General features: G+C 33.8%; 1 protein-coding gene across 6 annotated transcripts in view; it reads right to left on the bottom strand.

The window, feature by feature from the left end:
• Nucleotides 1-4,894: 4,894 nt before the first annotated feature.
• AP5M1 (adaptor related protein complex 5 subunit mu 1) overlaps nt 4,895-18,201 on the bottom strand; it is a 29,682-nt gene continuing 16,375 nt past the window's right edge. For 2 of the 6 annotated variants that reach the window (XR_005790911.1, XM_040477250.1), the window contains 2 exons: nt 16,221-16,299; nt 9,625-14,065 (listed from right to left, as the gene is read on the bottom strand). Coding sequence is in view for 4 of the 6 variants with exons in the window: in XM_040477250.1 (XP_040333184.1) it covers nt 14,047-14,065; nt 16,221-16,299 (98 nt within the window). In the remaining 2 variants the exon portion in view is untranslated. Of the gene's footprint in view, nt 5,147-9,624; nt 16,300-18,201 lie in introns of those variants that run through there. The other 4 variants (XM_040477251.1, XM_040477252.1, XM_040477249.1 and 1 more) reach the window with 3 other exon arrangements.

The raw sequence follows: 18,201 nt of genomic DNA, 5'->3' as shown, positions 1-18,201 counted from the left end.
AGCTTTACTCACTCTGCAATCCTATTTGAAAAGTGAATCCTCTGAATGGTGGAACACACAAGGTTCCTGATACTTTAGTGGGGACACAAACTTTGAAGTGATCTTAGATTTCTGGGATTTCACAGGAGTACTGAGATTCTAGCATTGGGGAAAGAACAGAGTGGAAACTAGGTTGTGCTCAAAGATGAAACAAACATGCTGAGAGCTCAGAGAACTTAAGGAGTTCTGAGTTGCTTCTCCAGTTAAATGTTTTTTGTTTTTGTTTTTTTTTAAAAAGGCTTTATAGTGTCAATGGTGGGATATGATGCCGAACTAATCATGTTGTATAGTGGCTCTGGGAAGCAGTGACACACAGTTACTTAACAACTGTTAATTTTACTAATTAACCCTTGGTTCTCCTCACTGAGTATTGATGAACGTGTAAAGATCGGTGCAGAGCATCTCTGGATATTTTCTGCAGCTGGTGTACCTGTCACGAAACAAAGCATGTTTTGTGTGTAGAGATGAAATGAAAGTATGCAGTCATGCGTTGAGGGCCAGGTGGTGCCCTCCTGACATTGTCTGTAGAGAAGCTTAAACACAATAGTAAAACTGACCAACCATGGGTTTGCTTTTTATTGTCATATGCCAATAATTGTAAACAATGTTAGTGCCAAAATAGTTCTCTTCCAAACTACCTCTTGTGTGTTTAAATTCTAAACAATTAGTTATTGTAGAGTTGAAATAAAATATATGTAAATTTCAGATTAGCACATTTTGATAATTTATCCTTTAATAAACAATGCATCCTGCATGGAAGTTAATGTGGAGAATTCCCAGTTATACCATCAGCCTACACACACGGACTTGGTTGCATCCATTCCTTTACATAGTAATAGCAGTTGGGGATGTTTTTGGGTTTTGTTTTTAATTTTTTTTAATGTTTGTTTATTTTTGAGAGAGAGAGAGACAGAGTGCAAGCAGGGGAGGGGCAGAGAGAGAGAGGGAGACACAGAATCTGAGACAGGCTCCAGGCTCTGAGCTGTCAGCACAGAGCCTGACGTGGGGGTCCAACCCACGAACTGCGAGATCATGACCTGAGCTGAAGTCAGACACTTAACCTACAGAGTCACCCAGACACCCCAGTTATGGATTGTTAAAGCCTGCTTTGCAGGTAATTTCTATCTACAAACTTTATGGTCCTACATAATCCTATTGAAATTAATAATTTAGCACAGTGATTTTAAAGATAAACAGAACTTGAGTCATCTCAATCCAGTCATTCTGGGAAGTTTTATTACAATAACAAGACAGCATGCTAAACCTGAAGTGTGAACTTTTTGTTTGAGAAGTATAAATCTTATTTCAAACATCAAATCTTTTACTAAATTTGAATAATACTTCTTTTTATTGTTAATCATTTGTTTTCAACTAAACAGTAACTCAAGAAAATGGAAGGCTACATCATGGTGGTATGATTTAGTTGTCTAAACTGTACCTTTTGTAGACATTTTGATTTTATTAAAATTCACATCAGTTACTGTAATGCATTACTGTGACAAGCCAATGTGAAGGTATAAATTCACCTTTTAAAACACATTAATGCAATTTAGGGGCACCTGGGTGGCTCAGTTAGTTAAGTGTCTGACTTGATTTCGGCTCAGGTCATGATCTCATGGTTCATGAGTTAGAGCCCCACATCTGCACATCATCAGCACAGAGCCTGCTTGGGATTCTTGCTCTCTCCCTCTCTCTCTTCCCCTCCCCTGCTCATCTCCCCACCCCCTCTCAAATAAATACATACACATTAAACAAGTACATTAGTGTAATTTAAAAGTATTAGTATTTTTTCTTTACTTATTCTGCACTAAGTATTCCATTTTATTTTTTCCCCCACTGGCATGATTATTATGCCAGTAAAAAGCCCCCAAAATATCTATACATGAATGTTCAATAAAAGACAATTTTCATTTATCTGCACTCCTTTTCTGGCCATCATTCTTATTCCTTTCATGATTATCACTGAAAACCACATGGAGGTGATAGGTATTAAAAATAATCCACTCCAGGTGTCAAATAACCTAGTATGCCACTAATATCTACACTGAGTCTATACTGAGATCTTCAATTAGGATCTCCAGTAACCAGTTGCAGCTTTGCAAGTGGGCTTTGCATTTTGGTTGATTTGCTAGGGATTACTAAGCCAATGAGCTGTATAAGAACAATTTGAGTCCATTTTTAACTTCGTCGGAAGAAAGGAATTCTTATTATTGGAATTACTTTGTCTTTACTGGTTAAATTAACATTCAGCTATTGAGGTTGCTGTGCAACAGACGACATTACTTTACCTACTGTGTGTTCAAAGTAGTCTTGTCACAGAAACAGCATGCTAGCATGAAAAGCCATGGCAAATAGGTAAATACATGTCTCTTGTGAATTAAAAAGGGGTAATTATGTCAGCCTCGCTGCATTTGTGTGTGAACAGCTAAAAATAATAGAAGTAAAAGTGTCAGGTAATATTTAACACTAAATACAAATAATCACAAGATTGTTATAAGGAAAAGGAGGACCTATAAAACATAATTTTCAGTTTCTCTTGAGAGTATCCAAATTAGAATATGAAAACACATGCATGAATACTCGTTTATTTTCCCTTCTTTTTAGGCAGTTCCAGTCCTACACACTACAGATTTGATGGCTGCAATTTTCCTGTCAAAATAGATCTTTGCTCTAAAAGGGCCTCAAATTGTTATTTTTATTGAAAAAATTATCTTTATGCTTTATACAAACAAAACTCAAATAAATCCTGATATTGAAAATATTTTGGTTTCCTAGAAGAAACAAGCAGAATTATGCTGTATGGGGTGTGCTTATGAACGAGATGCATTTAAAAACAAACACACCTAAACTTGCAACAGAGCTCCAAAACTGTCTCTTTGGTTAACTACACACTTATTCCAGTGATTTCTGTCCTCATACCAAATCTTTCTGGAAATCCCTTTTTCTTTGTGATTGGCCTTCAAATCATGTGGCATACTCTTCCAAATATTTGACTTCTTAAAAATTGAATCCTATGAATATAAGATGGTTGATTAAGCTAGATAAAGTGGGTGTTATTTAAAGAGGCAATCATAAAGTTCATTTTTTCTTCTGCAGCGTCTAAATTAGCTTTGAAGGCTTTTGCAAAGAGAAGTCCCCTCATTATTTTTCTAGCTATGATGGATTCACTAGAATCATCTCCAGAGGAGACTAATTTGAAAGACAATATGTATGTGAATACATAAGCTGGTAGAGTTAGTGAAGTGAGTTTCATTTTTAAAAAATGGTCAAACAGATTCTAATGGCTTTTGATGTAAAGTCATGATTGGTGGCATAACTAAGTTCACTGTGTTTTAGCAAGAATGAACTGCTTAAAGTTAGAAGTCACCAGGGGACTGTCTGACATGATCAGTTTCAGGATCATATTAAATTCTCTCTAATCTTTTTCTTTTAAATTTTGCCCAGAACTTTATCAGTTGTAGATTAATAACACTATTTTGGATATAATTATTAAATATAAATAAATATATAATTAAATAATTATATAATTATTCTTAACCTTATTCCAAAAATGACTTGAGGAAACTAAAATAAAGGATATAATAGCAATAAAGATTCATTAATAAAGATCAATATAATAGGATAAGGTAGTATAGTAGAATAAAAATAGATGCATTGAAATAAAAAACAAAATAGTAAAAGGAATACAATACAAAAATAATAACCAAAAATATATTTTAAAAGCTCTGGAAAAGGTCAAATAAGGTCAACATGTCAATTCTTAGTCTTTTTAAATAAATTTTTAATGTTTGTTTATTTTTGAAAGAGAGAAAGACAGAGCATGAGAGGGGGAGGGGCAGAGAGAGAGGGAGACGCAGAATCTGAAGCAGGCTCCAGGCTCTGAGCCGTCAGCACAGAGCCCAATGCGGGGCTGGAACCCATGAACCATGAGATTATAACCTGAGCCGGTCAGAAGTTTAACTGACTGAACCACCCAGGCACCCTCAGCTCTTAACTTTTAGTTACCAAAGCAGAGAGGAAAATTGTGTGTGTTACAAGAATGAGTACGTGTGTAGGTTAACTTACTGTGTGTGTGTGTGAGGAGAAGCAGTGAGGCTGGTTAGCTTCACTAGATGAAAATCTATATCTGACTTTGCCAATAACACAAACTTTTAATTTTTCTGTGCTGCACTAAATGTGGGAATTCAATATATTGCTTTCCTCTATTTTACTAGGACATTCCAAAAAAAAAAAAAAAAAAAGGACTGGAAATAATTGTGACCTACTTCCAGTTCACAAGTCATTAATAAAATAGAAACAGCTCACATTATATGAGGGTGAGTCGAAAGGAACGAATGAGATCACCTATGCACTATCCTCTTTATATGTGTTATGTCATTTAATTCACATACCAATCTTACGAGGTAAGATTCCTATTTTACAAATGAGGACCCCAGGCCCAAGGTTTACTTACATGAAGATGGTATTTGAATTGTGTCTGCCTAACCCAAAAGGCAGAGTATATACTCCGTAGACTACACTGCTTATCAGCCCCTCTGAGGACTTTACTGAAAAACTTTCTCAAGTAGCATAATGAAGAGCTATTCCTATTTTAGATTCCCTAAGTGTCAAACTTTGGTTTTCCAAGAGCTCCTAAATAATTTTTGTGCACTCATCTGTGTCTCCACCTTTCTGTTCACCACTTACCACCTGAACTATTATTTACTCAATATTTTTCTTTATGTGTATTCATTTTTATTTTTTAAATTTAATTTTAATTCCAGTACACTTAATACTGTTATATATTCACTTTTCATTTAAATTTAAGGAGGAGACTTTATATCACTATTAAAAATGTAAAACCCGTGTATTTGCTAGAAATAGAAACAAAAAGAGAAATACCTATGAGAACTGTGGGTTCGAGCAGCCTCTGGGAAGCTCTCAGGCGCCACCAACCGGGCAACCATAGGGAACCCTCCAGCGCAGGACTGGGAATTTAGGAAGCCCCTCCCCTCCATGGGTGTAGGGGCGTGGTCTTCAGCGGGAGTTTCCTGAGGGTCGCATAGGCCTCGATGTTATCTTGTTCCTCACTTTTCCACTTTCAGACAGCAGGCAGAGAGACTCAGACCTTGGGAGGATGAAGGAATATACCCATTGCTATTAGCACTCTGCAGCCGCAGCTTCTTGTATTGTATTCAACAGAGCTAATTTGGGCAAAAGGTCCAGTAAAACAAAACAAAACAAAACAAAATGTTCCTAGTCTGTTGGGAAACAACAAACTATTTTCAACCCTTTTTAGCATTACTAAGATTTAACTGCCTGGTTCTGTAACTTCAGATCTCCAGCTAAATTTGACAACCCAAATGGTGCTTTAACTCAATAAATCAAGCAATTTGACATTAAAAAGAAAAAATTATGTTGTCAACTAAATCAATTTTTTTCTATTATTTATAGGAAAAAGTTTCAAGAAAATCCAAAAGATAACAACTTAGAGCCTTTCTATATCTTAGATTATAAATTCTGGGAAAGCAAGCACTTAATCTTTACATTTTTTCCTATAGCCTAGTACAGTAGGTTACATTAAATATGTGTTTCAGAATATTCTGAATGTATTCGTTTCCTTACCAGACATTAGACTCAGGCTTAATCAGTGGTTCACCTTATGAAGAAATGACTTTCACATGTACCTATTAGTTATGAATGGCACAGACTATATCTTGGATGAGATACAGAAAAGACTTCCAGAATTAAGCTCTATCAATAGTTTGTGCTATTGCTGCATTTGTTCAGTGTTCCTGTGGATAGATTTTATTTTCATTCAGTCTCACTTTTGGCAGATTGCTATTTTTTCAAACTTTATAATATGTAAATTTTGAGTGAATGTCCTTCCAGGAAGAATGACAAATTGTTAAACTTCAGTGAGCTTTATAATACTTACACCCACTCAATTCTACAGCCATTTTATTAATTCCAAGCACCGAGTCAAGCAACGGAATAGGCATTTCTGCAATATAACATAAAGCTGAACATTTAAAACCAAGGCCAAATAGGGGCACCTGGCTGGCATAGTCGATCGAGCAAGCAACTCTTCATCTCGAGGTTGTGAACTCAGGCCCCATGTTGGACATACAGGTTACTTAAAAAACAAAACAAAACAAAACAAAAAAAACAGCAAGGCCAAATGCTGTCCCAAATGGACAACTCATACAATTTGGAGAATCTGAAGGCTTAACTGTCAAACTATGGGCAGAAACAGTGGCATGAAAAGGCCATTCTGAACATTTGCTACAGAAGGGAAAAAGCATTGATTGAATACCCATGCAGAAGACTTGGTATCCTTTAATACTCAAAATAACCCTATGAGGCTAGGAGGAAAGTGAAGATCACAGAAGTTAAGTAATTTATCCAGGACCACCCAGCTTGTAAATAGCAGAGATGGTTTTTGGGATCAGCTGTGTATGACTTCAAAGATCACGTATTTCCTCTACAGCACTTAATTATATGGATATGTTCCATATATGTTAATGGATATGCTCAAGATAATCACTTGGGATTCTTGGATACTAGCAACTCTATTTCATCAGTATAGGGAATCACTGAAAGCTGTGGCTTTATGGGATGAGAGGAGTCATAGCAGATCAGGTCATACTCTATTGAATACAATCAGGATCAACTCTGAATAGTGGGGAACTCACAAAGCCATTGTAGAATGAGTTCCAGAAGGGATTTCTAAGATGGAAATGCCCAGTGCTTTAAGGTTCACTGAAGCAGAACTGCAAAGAATGTGTCCTATGATGGGCAACAACTGCAGGCCTCAGCTGTTGCTGGCCCAACAGGCTGAGCCAAAGCTCTGCACAGTGTGTCTGAAGAAGTGTCATAAATGGTGGCATTTCTTGCAGTAGTGCTACAGATGGCAGTCATGGGGCAGAAATCACCTATGCTGAATATGGACCGAACCACTGTTTGCACAATGAACTTTTTATATACACATGCAAAACCATAATCACTGAAACATCATTGATGTAAGTGGAAAGACAATCTGCTTTATTATATATTTGACATTTTGCTACTTCATTGAAGACTAAGCTTCTTTTGTGGCATGGGGAATACAAAGATGGGAAGATGTCACTGTCCTCAAGAAGTTCAAAATATTGGTGTGGGAAGCAGGGGAAAGGCTTGCAAACTAATACATGAGACCAGTGCTTGAGAACTTGTATTTTTCTTATTTTACTTATACACATATATATGTGTGCATGTATATTTATTCAAATGAAACAAGGCTAAGAATGTGTTCCAAAGGTACCAGTTCTACTACAGGTGAACTAGAGAAATTTTTAGCTTATTAATTGACTATAACATATATTACCATATCAAGTTATATAAATTCTTCACTTATAATTTTCTTTATAATCCTATTTATACATCACCCTATTTCCTTGATATTACAGAGGCAAATCTCAAACTATGGATTCAAAATTATCAAGGAAGGGGAGAAGGGGAAACAAAATAGGGTAATGTATACTTAGTACGTAGAAGTGCTTTCATATATTACGTATGTTAGGGTGGAAGTTAAATATTGCAACAACTGTTTTGCTTAGAAATTTGTATTTATCTCTCCCTCCAAATTTCAGACATTTGGAAGCAAAAAATATTCCTTTACGTGTATACACTTACCACATTAGATGTTCAGGTTTCTGGAATTCTGTTTGTCAGATAGACCTGCACAGATACGATGCTGCCCTTCTGATGCCCTTCTTTGTTTGCCTGGTGAACATCTACTATCACTTCTTTGAACAATTTCTGTATTAATAAACGTATAGAAAGTCTTCCATATTACAATGCTAATACATTGTGGGGGTTATAAGGTATCATTCAAAATCAAATATTATCTGTCTTTGTGTCTAGTTCTCGAGTGGCATCTAATAAGAGTACAATAAAAGTTTAACACTGAATTTTTATTGACCAAATTAAGGTCTCCGTTTCAACCAGATTACTCAGCAGTTTTTAGTTCCAAGTCATACCTTATGTTCAATTGTGTTTAGGCCTTTAATGTTAAATCAAATGACTTGTGCTTTTATGAAGGAAATACATATTATGGATATGAAGCCACTGATAGCCACATCAGTTAAAAAGTCCTCTTGCAGGGTGCCTGGGTGGCTCAGTTGGTTAAGTGTCCAACTTCACCTCAGGTCGTGATCTCAGTTTGTGAGTTCAAGTCCTGCATCAGGCTCTGTGAAACCTGCTTGGGATTCTCTCCCTCTCTCTCTCAAAATAAATAAACTTTAAAAAAAAAAAGTCCTCTTGCCAGTATTAACTAAGCTATACACATTACTAATCACTTTTCCTTGGTTACTTCCTTAGTAAAATCAGCGTTAGAGGCATTTGCTTTTTTTCAGATTAAAAAAAAAATTTTTTTTTAAATATGGACAAAGATAAGTTTTTTAGGAATGTTAAATAAAATTCATTTAAAATATAAACTTAAATATAGCAATTCATAACTTTTAAGTAATATTTATCAATTCTTTCTGGATTTTAAAGTATATGTTGTAGAAATGTAAGTAATAAAATATCTGGCTAAGAGGTTCTCAATAGCCTACAGCATGTGCTAATGATCTTTGCTAATTGTGATAGATATACTTTTTAGGCTGAAATGTAGAAGATTGACAACCTGTCCTATTGGTGAATCTAAGAAAAATGTCTTCAAAAATTAGTCAATCCATAAGAGACTGCGGAATACTGAATTACACTCAACACTTATTAAGAGACCAAGTAAAATATGGTATTTTAATCCCTGTTAAATACTATACTTTTCCTACTTCTAAAATAGAAGTGATTTCAATTGTTCATTTTAGATAGGTGAAAGGCTAAAATTATTTCTGAACTTTTAATTATTAATTTCCCATCTTACCAGTACATACAATACTCCTTAAAATTTTATTGTTTATTTATTTTTGAGAGAGAGACAGAGACACAGAATCTGAAGCAGGCTCCAGGCTCTGAGCTGTCAGCACAAAGCCTGACACAAGGCTTGAACCCAGGAACCATGAGATCATGACCTGAGCCAAACCAGGTGCCCCATTACTTCTTAAATGTTTAAATGTTAGACTGACATGTTATCATTTGCTGTCTTGTCTATTGTCAACTTAGTTTTTATGAAGTAGTTCAAGATAACTGCAACTCACAAAAGCTCTCACAATTATCATGCTCTTTCTCCAATGCACATATTACATATTGTTACACATTCACTTCAATAATTTCACAGCTGTTTTCTTTTTTTCTTTTTTTGGTTTATTTTTAGCTCATTATTTCTTATGCATTGTTGTTTTGGGGAAGAAAATTTTACCAAGCATTTAGAAGTAATTGGAAGGTATATTCAAGCAAATGAGTCTTTTCTTATGGGATACATTTCTTAGATGAAAATCTTCAAAAAAGAAAGTATTAAAGTCTGATACTTAAATATTTTGAAGATAGATCAGAAACAAATTAAGTTAAATGTCAGTTATTTTTCCAAAATGTACACACAGCTCATTTTTATTATGACTCACGCACTAGGCTAGAGAATAATAGCAGGTTGAAGATGCAACAAATATTCTTTGAACACTTCAATAAACACAATGTAAACATTCCCTTTAATAATGTTTCCTTTGTTAATACAAAACTGAGTGCATTTTTCCCTTGCCTCTGGCTAAGCCATGACTAGCTGAGTAGCAACAGCAGAGTGCTGAAAGAATTTTTCAACAGTAATTTGCTTGTTCTAATTTACTTTTCAAGGTTGATGATCAGGAGCATTATGTTGCTTGCAAAAAGATCTATTTCTATTAATTTGATCCAGTCATTCCTGTTCTCATCATATTTAGTTTCCCTGGTAGCATTAAGTGAATCAGAAAGCCACTGGCACTTCAGTTCTATAGTTTATATACAAAATGAACTCCTAGATCTTTAAGAACAGAACTGTTACACCTGTTGAGAAAGTATGGGTACACTGAAATGAGGGACTCAATGAAACCTCCGCAGTTTGCTCTTCCAATAGAAATGATCCTTCTATTTAGCAGACTTATACAATACTGCCACGAAGCATTATCTGTTCAATCCTTTCTTTAAAGAAATTCTAAGAAGCCTTGGTTTTTAACTTGAACACAATCATCACCCATCAATAAGATCAATACATAGAACTCGTATGTAATTTAAAATTTTTACATGGTACATACTGAAAAAGGCTTTACATCAAATGTATAATATTCTAAAATGTAATGGGAAATAATCAAGTTATTCTCCAAATCTCCAACAAATTTGAAAATCGCTAAATGTTTTCCTGATCTCCTTTCTTTGAGGGAATGTGTATGGTTAGTTCCAATGTGTATAGTTCCAACATTTAAAGAGTCCCAGCTAAGTGATTTGGAAAATTCAATGGTAGTATTTTTCACACTACTGGCAAAGAAAAGAAACTCTTTCTTCAATCAATGGCAAATGAAAGAGTTAACAATATAAATAAAATGGATCGCACTTAATCCAGGCTATGCTTCTAAAAGGGAAAAAAATCACAGGGTTTAAATATAGTCATTAATTATCTCTTTATAGCCTGCAGAGGGCACTCAAGTCCTTTGAAAGAAAAAGTAAAAATTTTAAGAGGGATAATAATTTTTTTATTTTTCATTTCTATTATTAGTATGTTAACTAAGCAATATTGTTTTTACAGAAACTGTCATTTAAAAAGAAGACACATAAAGGAAACATACAATTTGACCTCAAACGTTTAGTGGATTATTAAGACATATAAATTTCCACATGTCTTACTGCAAAAAACAATTTAGCAGGTGGTTTCCATCCCAGGGTACCGGACAATCCATAAATACTGTGCATCTTACATTAGCACCACACTGCCAACAATTACACAGATTAGTCAGGGCCTAGAGAAGTCAATCTGGACCTCAGAGTAAACTGATCATACAGAAAAGGCATTCACTTCTCCAGGCTACACATAGACAATATGATCATCTCCATAAAATAGCTGATGAAAAAAATTAGAAACTAGTTGAAAAGGCTTCAGTTCCTAAGAGCTGTAACCATCTTCTAGAGTAATTGCATGAGTTCTTTGGCAATTTTCATTTTAACGAACCTCTCCATCACTATTAATAAATATGTTTAGAGAGAAGATACTTGACTTCAATATTCTTCCTTTGACATGATACACAAATATTTCATAGGGAAAGCCACCAAGTCACACATACTAACATATACATTATACAAATACACACATACATATGTATACGCATGTTTGATATAGTCTTTCTCTGACAGCATATTTCAAAATACATTACATTTTATTAACTAAATATTGACTGCATAGAGTAGTAATTATTAAAAATACTAGTTTCTTAGCAACATAGCCAGGGGATCCTGCCCTTCCATCTTGTCTTTTTCTGCTTTTCAATTTTCCTCTGGTTAAGTAACTTGGTATCAAAAGATATTTCAAAACAGATTGGTTACTAAATTGAAACTAGAGAGACTGATTCGGCACCAACGTGAATTAGATATGCATAAGACATTGTTTCAATTTAGAAACTGGATCACAAAATGTTTGAGCCAAAAAATGTGTAAGAAAGTTATGTATATATGCAACTTACATTGCAAACTGCTACTAGAATAATGAACAATTATTAAGCATTTAAAAAATGCCTTGTCAGTAATAATAAAATTAATAATAATTTAATACTAAAAAACAATTTTGTTACACACCATTGTTTCTTTTTTTAAGAGTCAGTCTTGAAACCTACTTGAAATATACTTGAAAATAAATCTCCAAATTTGGTATCTCGGATGATAAATACTGACATTGAGGTTGATAATAGTTTTAAGTGAACTTCTTGAGAAACCTAGCATAAAACACATCTTAATATTTTATTCTTAAAATATTGTGCAAAATTACATAAAATATTTTAAAGCTTAAAGTTATGGAAGAAGAGGTACTCAATTAAATGAGAAAAAGGCAGAAAAAATAGTGAGCAATACAGTGGAAGGCAGTTATTTTAATAATTTAAAATAATCTGAATTGTTTTTATAATGGCATCATTTGCCTTTCTTCATAGAAAAAAACATCATTCTGAAAAAGAACATGATTATCTTATGATGGCAATGTAACAAGCCTTTTTTCCTCAAGAAAGAACAAAGTTAACAAATAAAGCTTTGAAACCCTAAGTCTTAAGATGAATAATTGTGTATTACATGTTTCCCCCATTGGATTTCTTTACCACATAGCATGACATTTTTTTTAATGGGGGGGAGGGCAAGGAGAAACCATGCAGTTTAATAAAAATAGAAGCATTTTCTCAGCCTAAGTTGTAGCCATTGCTTTGATTTTGGGTTTATCGCAGGGCCAATAAGTATACACTCTAGTACATGAACTAAAACTAGAAGATATACTTAGAATATAGTCTTTGTTTCTTCTTTCTTCAAAGCCTATGTTGCCTAAAATCATTGTTAGTCAAAGCAAAAAGAAATGTTTGTTCTATTACGTCAGAAATAAACTTCATTTGGTATTCAATTGACTTTCTAACTTAGCAGACAGGACTTTACATCTTCAAATACTGAAAATAAATTGCATTCTTGGCCCTTGCTTTAAAAGGTTAGAGAGAATAAACGCACACCCTGGTAGTGTTCTAGTGATCTCCCTAATCTCAGTTGCACTTTGTCAGAACGAGGTAACTGGTAGTTAAGTGAAATACCCTAGATCAAAGGGGGATTAATCACCAACTGAATCCTTGCTGAATAAACCTGTCATTCAAGAAAATTATTTCCACTGAACTTAGCAGAGGATTGAAGGTATTTGCATAACAGGGACCAACGTACTTCAGCCAGGTTAAAAGGTTCAGAATTCATCCCATGTTTAGCTTTTTGCCTCCTTTTCCTTTCAGCAGCTGGGTACAATGGTTTCTAATCTGATAATACAGCTAACTATCTAAATGATGTCAGAACAGGAAAGTATTGCAAAGTTTGGATGAGGGATGGATCAATTTCACTTTCAGTAACTCCTAAATCTGATTTGTTGGAATTTAAGATGTAATCCTAAAAAAGTCCCTTAAACCTGAGGACTGTTTATTAACATCCCTTTTCTGACCTTTGTCTTAGAAACGACCGTTCTGCTATGGCAGCAGTCCCCACAGAGGCTCTGGATGATAACTCGACCTACCTACCTCTCAGGGGTGGTACAGGGGTATATGAATATCTATAAAGCAGCCTGCAATACTATAATACAACATGAAAGAAAATATTAGTTGTTACTGTATATAAAATTGTGCTTTGAAAGATCTTAAATCACACAATGTATAAAAACGACAATAATTTTAACTGAAAAACACTGAGTTGGTGTGAAAAAATTAGTTTATGAGACAGACTATTCTTTAATCAAAAAAGCCTTTTTATATAAATAATTCTCTGAAGAATTCCTGAGAAGGCCATTTACTTCAAACCTGACGTTCACACTGATTATCTAAAAAAGAAAAGTAAAAAGTGCCCACCAGTGTAAAGGTATTAACTTATACTCTAAGAGTACTGCTGGCTTTACAAAGTTTTAAAAATATTGTTTAGTAAAAAAATGAAGAAGGGTTTTATGAAAATCATGAACTATTTTTTTGAGTCCGTTTTCAGAAATTTAACACTTTTTGTACCTTTGGGGTCTACTGAAGAATAATTACCCTTACGACAGACATCAGATTTCATAATCATATTTTGGCACTAAAAGGGAATTTAGCAATTTTGCGTCTAGAGTATGTCTGACACCATCCAAATCTTTAACTGGAAGTAGATGCTCATATTCACCACAAACGCAAAGCATCTTTCAAGTTAAAAAATGCAAAGAATAGTTATCAAAGAAAATGAATAAAATCCATAGTGAGATAATTTTTTAGAAAATGATTGAAGTTTTAACCCAAGAAAGGACTCTTAGAGTGTCTTATAGCTTAGAATAAGAACATGTCAATCACGATTAAGCTTCTGGAATCGGAATCCCTTTGAAATGCAGCTGTTTCTTCTTTAATTGTGGCAGCGGACTCTGAAGAAAAGAAAGGTCCAGCCTTAAAGATGAGTAAGGAATACAAAATAGCTCAGGATTAGTTGTGGAGTTCAAAGGTCGCTAATTACACTAAGGAGTTCCCAGACACAGGGAAAACATTAAACAGGTCACCTACCAAACGGGAAACAGACTTTGTCTTCAGAAATTATCCTGAAGTGACAGGTTTCTAGACAAAATCAAAAGCATCACAGTGTGCCCAGCTGATCTCAACAGGATGAAAACATGAGTTGGTTTTAGTTCTGTAGCATTATGTTAGAATGGAATGGCAACAGATGGCATCAGGTTCCCCTTCGCCCTATACTTTTCCAGGACTCCCTACATTTTCCTCAGGCTTCTAGAAATGTCAAACCAAAGATTCACTGGTTTTTCTCATAGCTTGTAAGGAAAGTTTTCCCTAGGGGATTATTATACTGAATATCTGTGTACTTACTAGATAAATGCCTCTTGCCTATCTTAGTGTACTCTACCCAACATTTATACAATAATCAAGATGTCCAAATGGCTCCATTAATATTAACATAAGTTAAATGTTAAGCTTCCCTTGAGTTTAAGAGAGATCAAATAACTTAAGGGAAATGGCTTTTTCCTTCTTTCAAAAGAAAAGTTTTTACTACTGATTACCTATGATTAAGCTAGAATAATAAGTTAAAGTCCTGGTCAGGCAGTTATTCTATTTTCTTTGTTACTTGGGATAATTTTGAACATGGAACATCCTGCCATGATAATGCCTTGAGAAAATGAGAATTTATAATGAGTGAGATTGACCCTAATTAAAAAATCATATTTTAAATCCTAAATTTATTTGCAATATCCCTTCAAACTATCATAGCTCTTTCAAGGAGTTAGAAGCTTTCTTTAAGCTCTTCCTTAGGAGACTCATTAAGAAATAGAAACCAAGAGATAATTTAATTGAATATTAATCTGTAATGCATATTTTTTATAATGCTTCTAATGCTATTCTGTAAAAAGAAACTTGACATGGATTAAGTTTTAAGGATCTTGAGATTTCATGTTTTCTTGAATGGTCACTTAAAGTCCAACTTGACAATGAACTGCTTTGAAAATAGAATGAGACATATAATTGTAAAGACAGGTAGAGAATAAAGAGTACAGGTTTCCTAAAGAAAATTTCCTAAAGAAATCAAGAGAATGCTAATAAGAAAGCAGGAGTGACAAAATATGCCACATGAGATTGAAATAAGATTAATACTCTCTACTCACAGAACAGCTTTTGAATTTTTACCTGAATTCATTAAGAACTTTCATATAATAAACATGAAAAACAGTATTATTCCTAAACTTATTGTTACAAATTTGCATGCATTAAGTGATCACAAAACACTATGCTCATTTTTTGAAGGTATCCCACTCCTCTTAGTATGCTTACTGACATCCTGAGCAAAATGTTGTTGTGGAAGATTAATAAGTTCACCTGAAAAGTAAAGTAACTCTAGAACAGATAAACAAACACCTTATATAGAATTATGCAGATTCTTTATTAGTCAATAAGATAGTTCTGATTAAGAACAGGTTACTAATTAAACAACATTACTTTGTTTTCATTGACTGTTTTTTTGTTTTTGTTTTTTTTCCAAGAGACTGACAGTGGTTTCTGATGTGGTATCTGGTATTCTGTAACAACACATTGTATTAGGAGCTTACTACTCAGGTTTGAAAGGTTAAAGAGTTTTTTATCTTGCACATCATCTATAATCCATTGGGAATGGCTGCCTGCACCTTTGCAATGAGGAGACTGAGCCCGCATCCAGGAAGGCTCAGTGGAGAAAGAAGCCTGTGACTGATTGGCCATGTCTGCCACAGGGACAGGAAAGAGCATGTATGGTAGAGTGACCAGGACTAGTCTAAAATAAGCCTAAAGTGAATCATGACTGTTTTATGCTCTGAATCTTATTTGAATAAAATCAAAGGGTAACAAAATAGGAGACATTAGCCTTTAAAATGTTCTTTCAAACACTGTCAATCTAAAAACATTAAACAATAACATTTTTATAATTAAATCACTCAATGATTTTTTTTCATTCAAAGTTTATATGCATACACATTAAAAATAAAAGACAAATGATTTGAACTATGTTACCATTATATAAATCCTATTTAAATATGAGATAATTACAGTAATAATGATCCATATGTTACTGGAGCAGGAGCCTTAGAATTCCAGATGTAATAGTCAGAAGAAATTAGTTTCCGGTCTATAGAAAAAGGAAATAAATGGTAAGACTGTATTATCTTAACAAAAATTCAATGAGACAGCAAAGTCATGATATTTTAGAATTGTGGGACACAATTATTTCAAGAAAGGCAACACTCTGAAATATTCATTTTAATTTCACTTTATCAAGGCATTATAATTTTTATAACTTTAAAAATATGGGCTTATTAAATATATAAATCCATCTTTGAGCTTATGCCAAATTTATGCCAATATCCCTTACTCATATTACTTCTATCAATTTTCTCATGGTTTCCCTAAATTGTTTCTTATGGACCATTATGTCAACTACAAAAAAACTAAAAAATTTTTATTGGTTTCCCTTCAGTAACCTCTTTACCATGGTCCTAACTCTGATCTTACTATTCTTTTCCCATTCAAAGTTTCAGAGATAGAAATAAATATCCAACTTTCTAGTAATAGTCTTAAAAAGTTGCTTCGATGGTTTCTTAAAGTTCTGATCAAATTTAAGCTTTTTGTTTTAATACCTTTATAGCTTTGAACAAATGACAACCTCTCTGAACTCTAGTTTTCTGATATGTAAGTTTGACATAATAATGCTCACTTGGAGCTAGATCCATGTAAATTCTAGTTATGACACATATCACTAAATATCTAATTCTGCCTTTTCTACCTTCCTTCTTCATAATGAAGAAGATAAAGGTAGGATGTATTACCTTGTTATTGATTTATCTTTTTCAGTCTGAGAACCTAGTAACATCGAAAGGCAACACAGCATATTGGTTAAGCGGGCTGGCTCCAAAGCCAGCCTGCTTGGTTTGAGTCCCAGTCCTGCCATCTACTACCTATGTGACCCTAACCCCCACGTTCCATTAGCATCCTCATCTGTAAAATGGAGATAATTCTTACATAGGATGCCGTGAGGATTAATGAGTTAACACACATAGAATACTTAGAACTGTGCCTGGCACAAGGTGAGCAATAACTGTTAGCTATTATTATTTAAATAAACATTATTATCGTCGTTAATAGTTTCAGAACTAAGTTATATATTACAAAAATAGATTTTACTGTGAAGATGCACAAAGTGGTAGACATGTTCTGAAACTAACAGAGGAAGGAAATAAAAGACTGGTCATAATTATGCATTTAAAATGATCTTTTATTCAACATAGTAACATTAATTTATATTAAAATATAAATTAATTACATTAAGAAGCAGGTATATTACTGAAATGTCCCATCCTATATTATGTTCCCTGAGAATTACTACAATAATGTTAACATTAATAAGATACTTAAAGTATTTTAGACATTATTAAAGAGACAACATAGACAACCTAAAATATTGTCCCACAGACAGTCTAAAATTTTATGTTTGCATTCAGTATCCCATAGATAGAATCCAAAATATTTGTATTTAGACAAAACCACTGGTTTGTCTAACCTGATATATCTCATATTTTGCCCTCATTAAAAAAAATGCATTATGAAGACTCTTTCATGTTTATGCATTTCTTTAAAATACAACCAAAAGAATGATGAATGAGAACAGAGAAATCCTAGGGAGATAAAGAATATGACTTATTCTGGTTACATTACATAGAATTTATTATTGCCATTCACAATTGCTTAGACTTCTATAGTTCTAAGTTCTGTAATTCTTTTGAAACTTTCAAGTACAAAGTCCTGTCTTATCCTACCTATTTTGGGGACTATAATCCTTAGTTTAAGAACTATATATCTCATTTTAATACCTTTATTCTTCTTAATACATGAGGTAAAGAGGTCTGCTTACATTTAACTAACTTAACCTCATTCTAGCTACTTTTCTGTTCTATGCTATTATAAATATTTGATATGAATCAAATAATTCTGATTCATTTATAAATGAATCATCTTTTTGTCTCCCTGTATTTTC

Source organism: Herpailurus yagouaroundi, unplaced genomic scaffold (genome assembly GCF_014898765.1).
Source record: "Herpailurus yagouaroundi ecotype Mexico unplaced genomic scaffold, PumYag 141, whole genome shotgun sequence".
Classification (NCBI taxonomy): Eukaryota; Metazoa; Chordata; class Mammalia; order Carnivora; family Felidae; genus Herpailurus; species Herpailurus yagouaroundi.
This window is presented reverse-complemented; position numbering and strand designations above follow the sequence as displayed.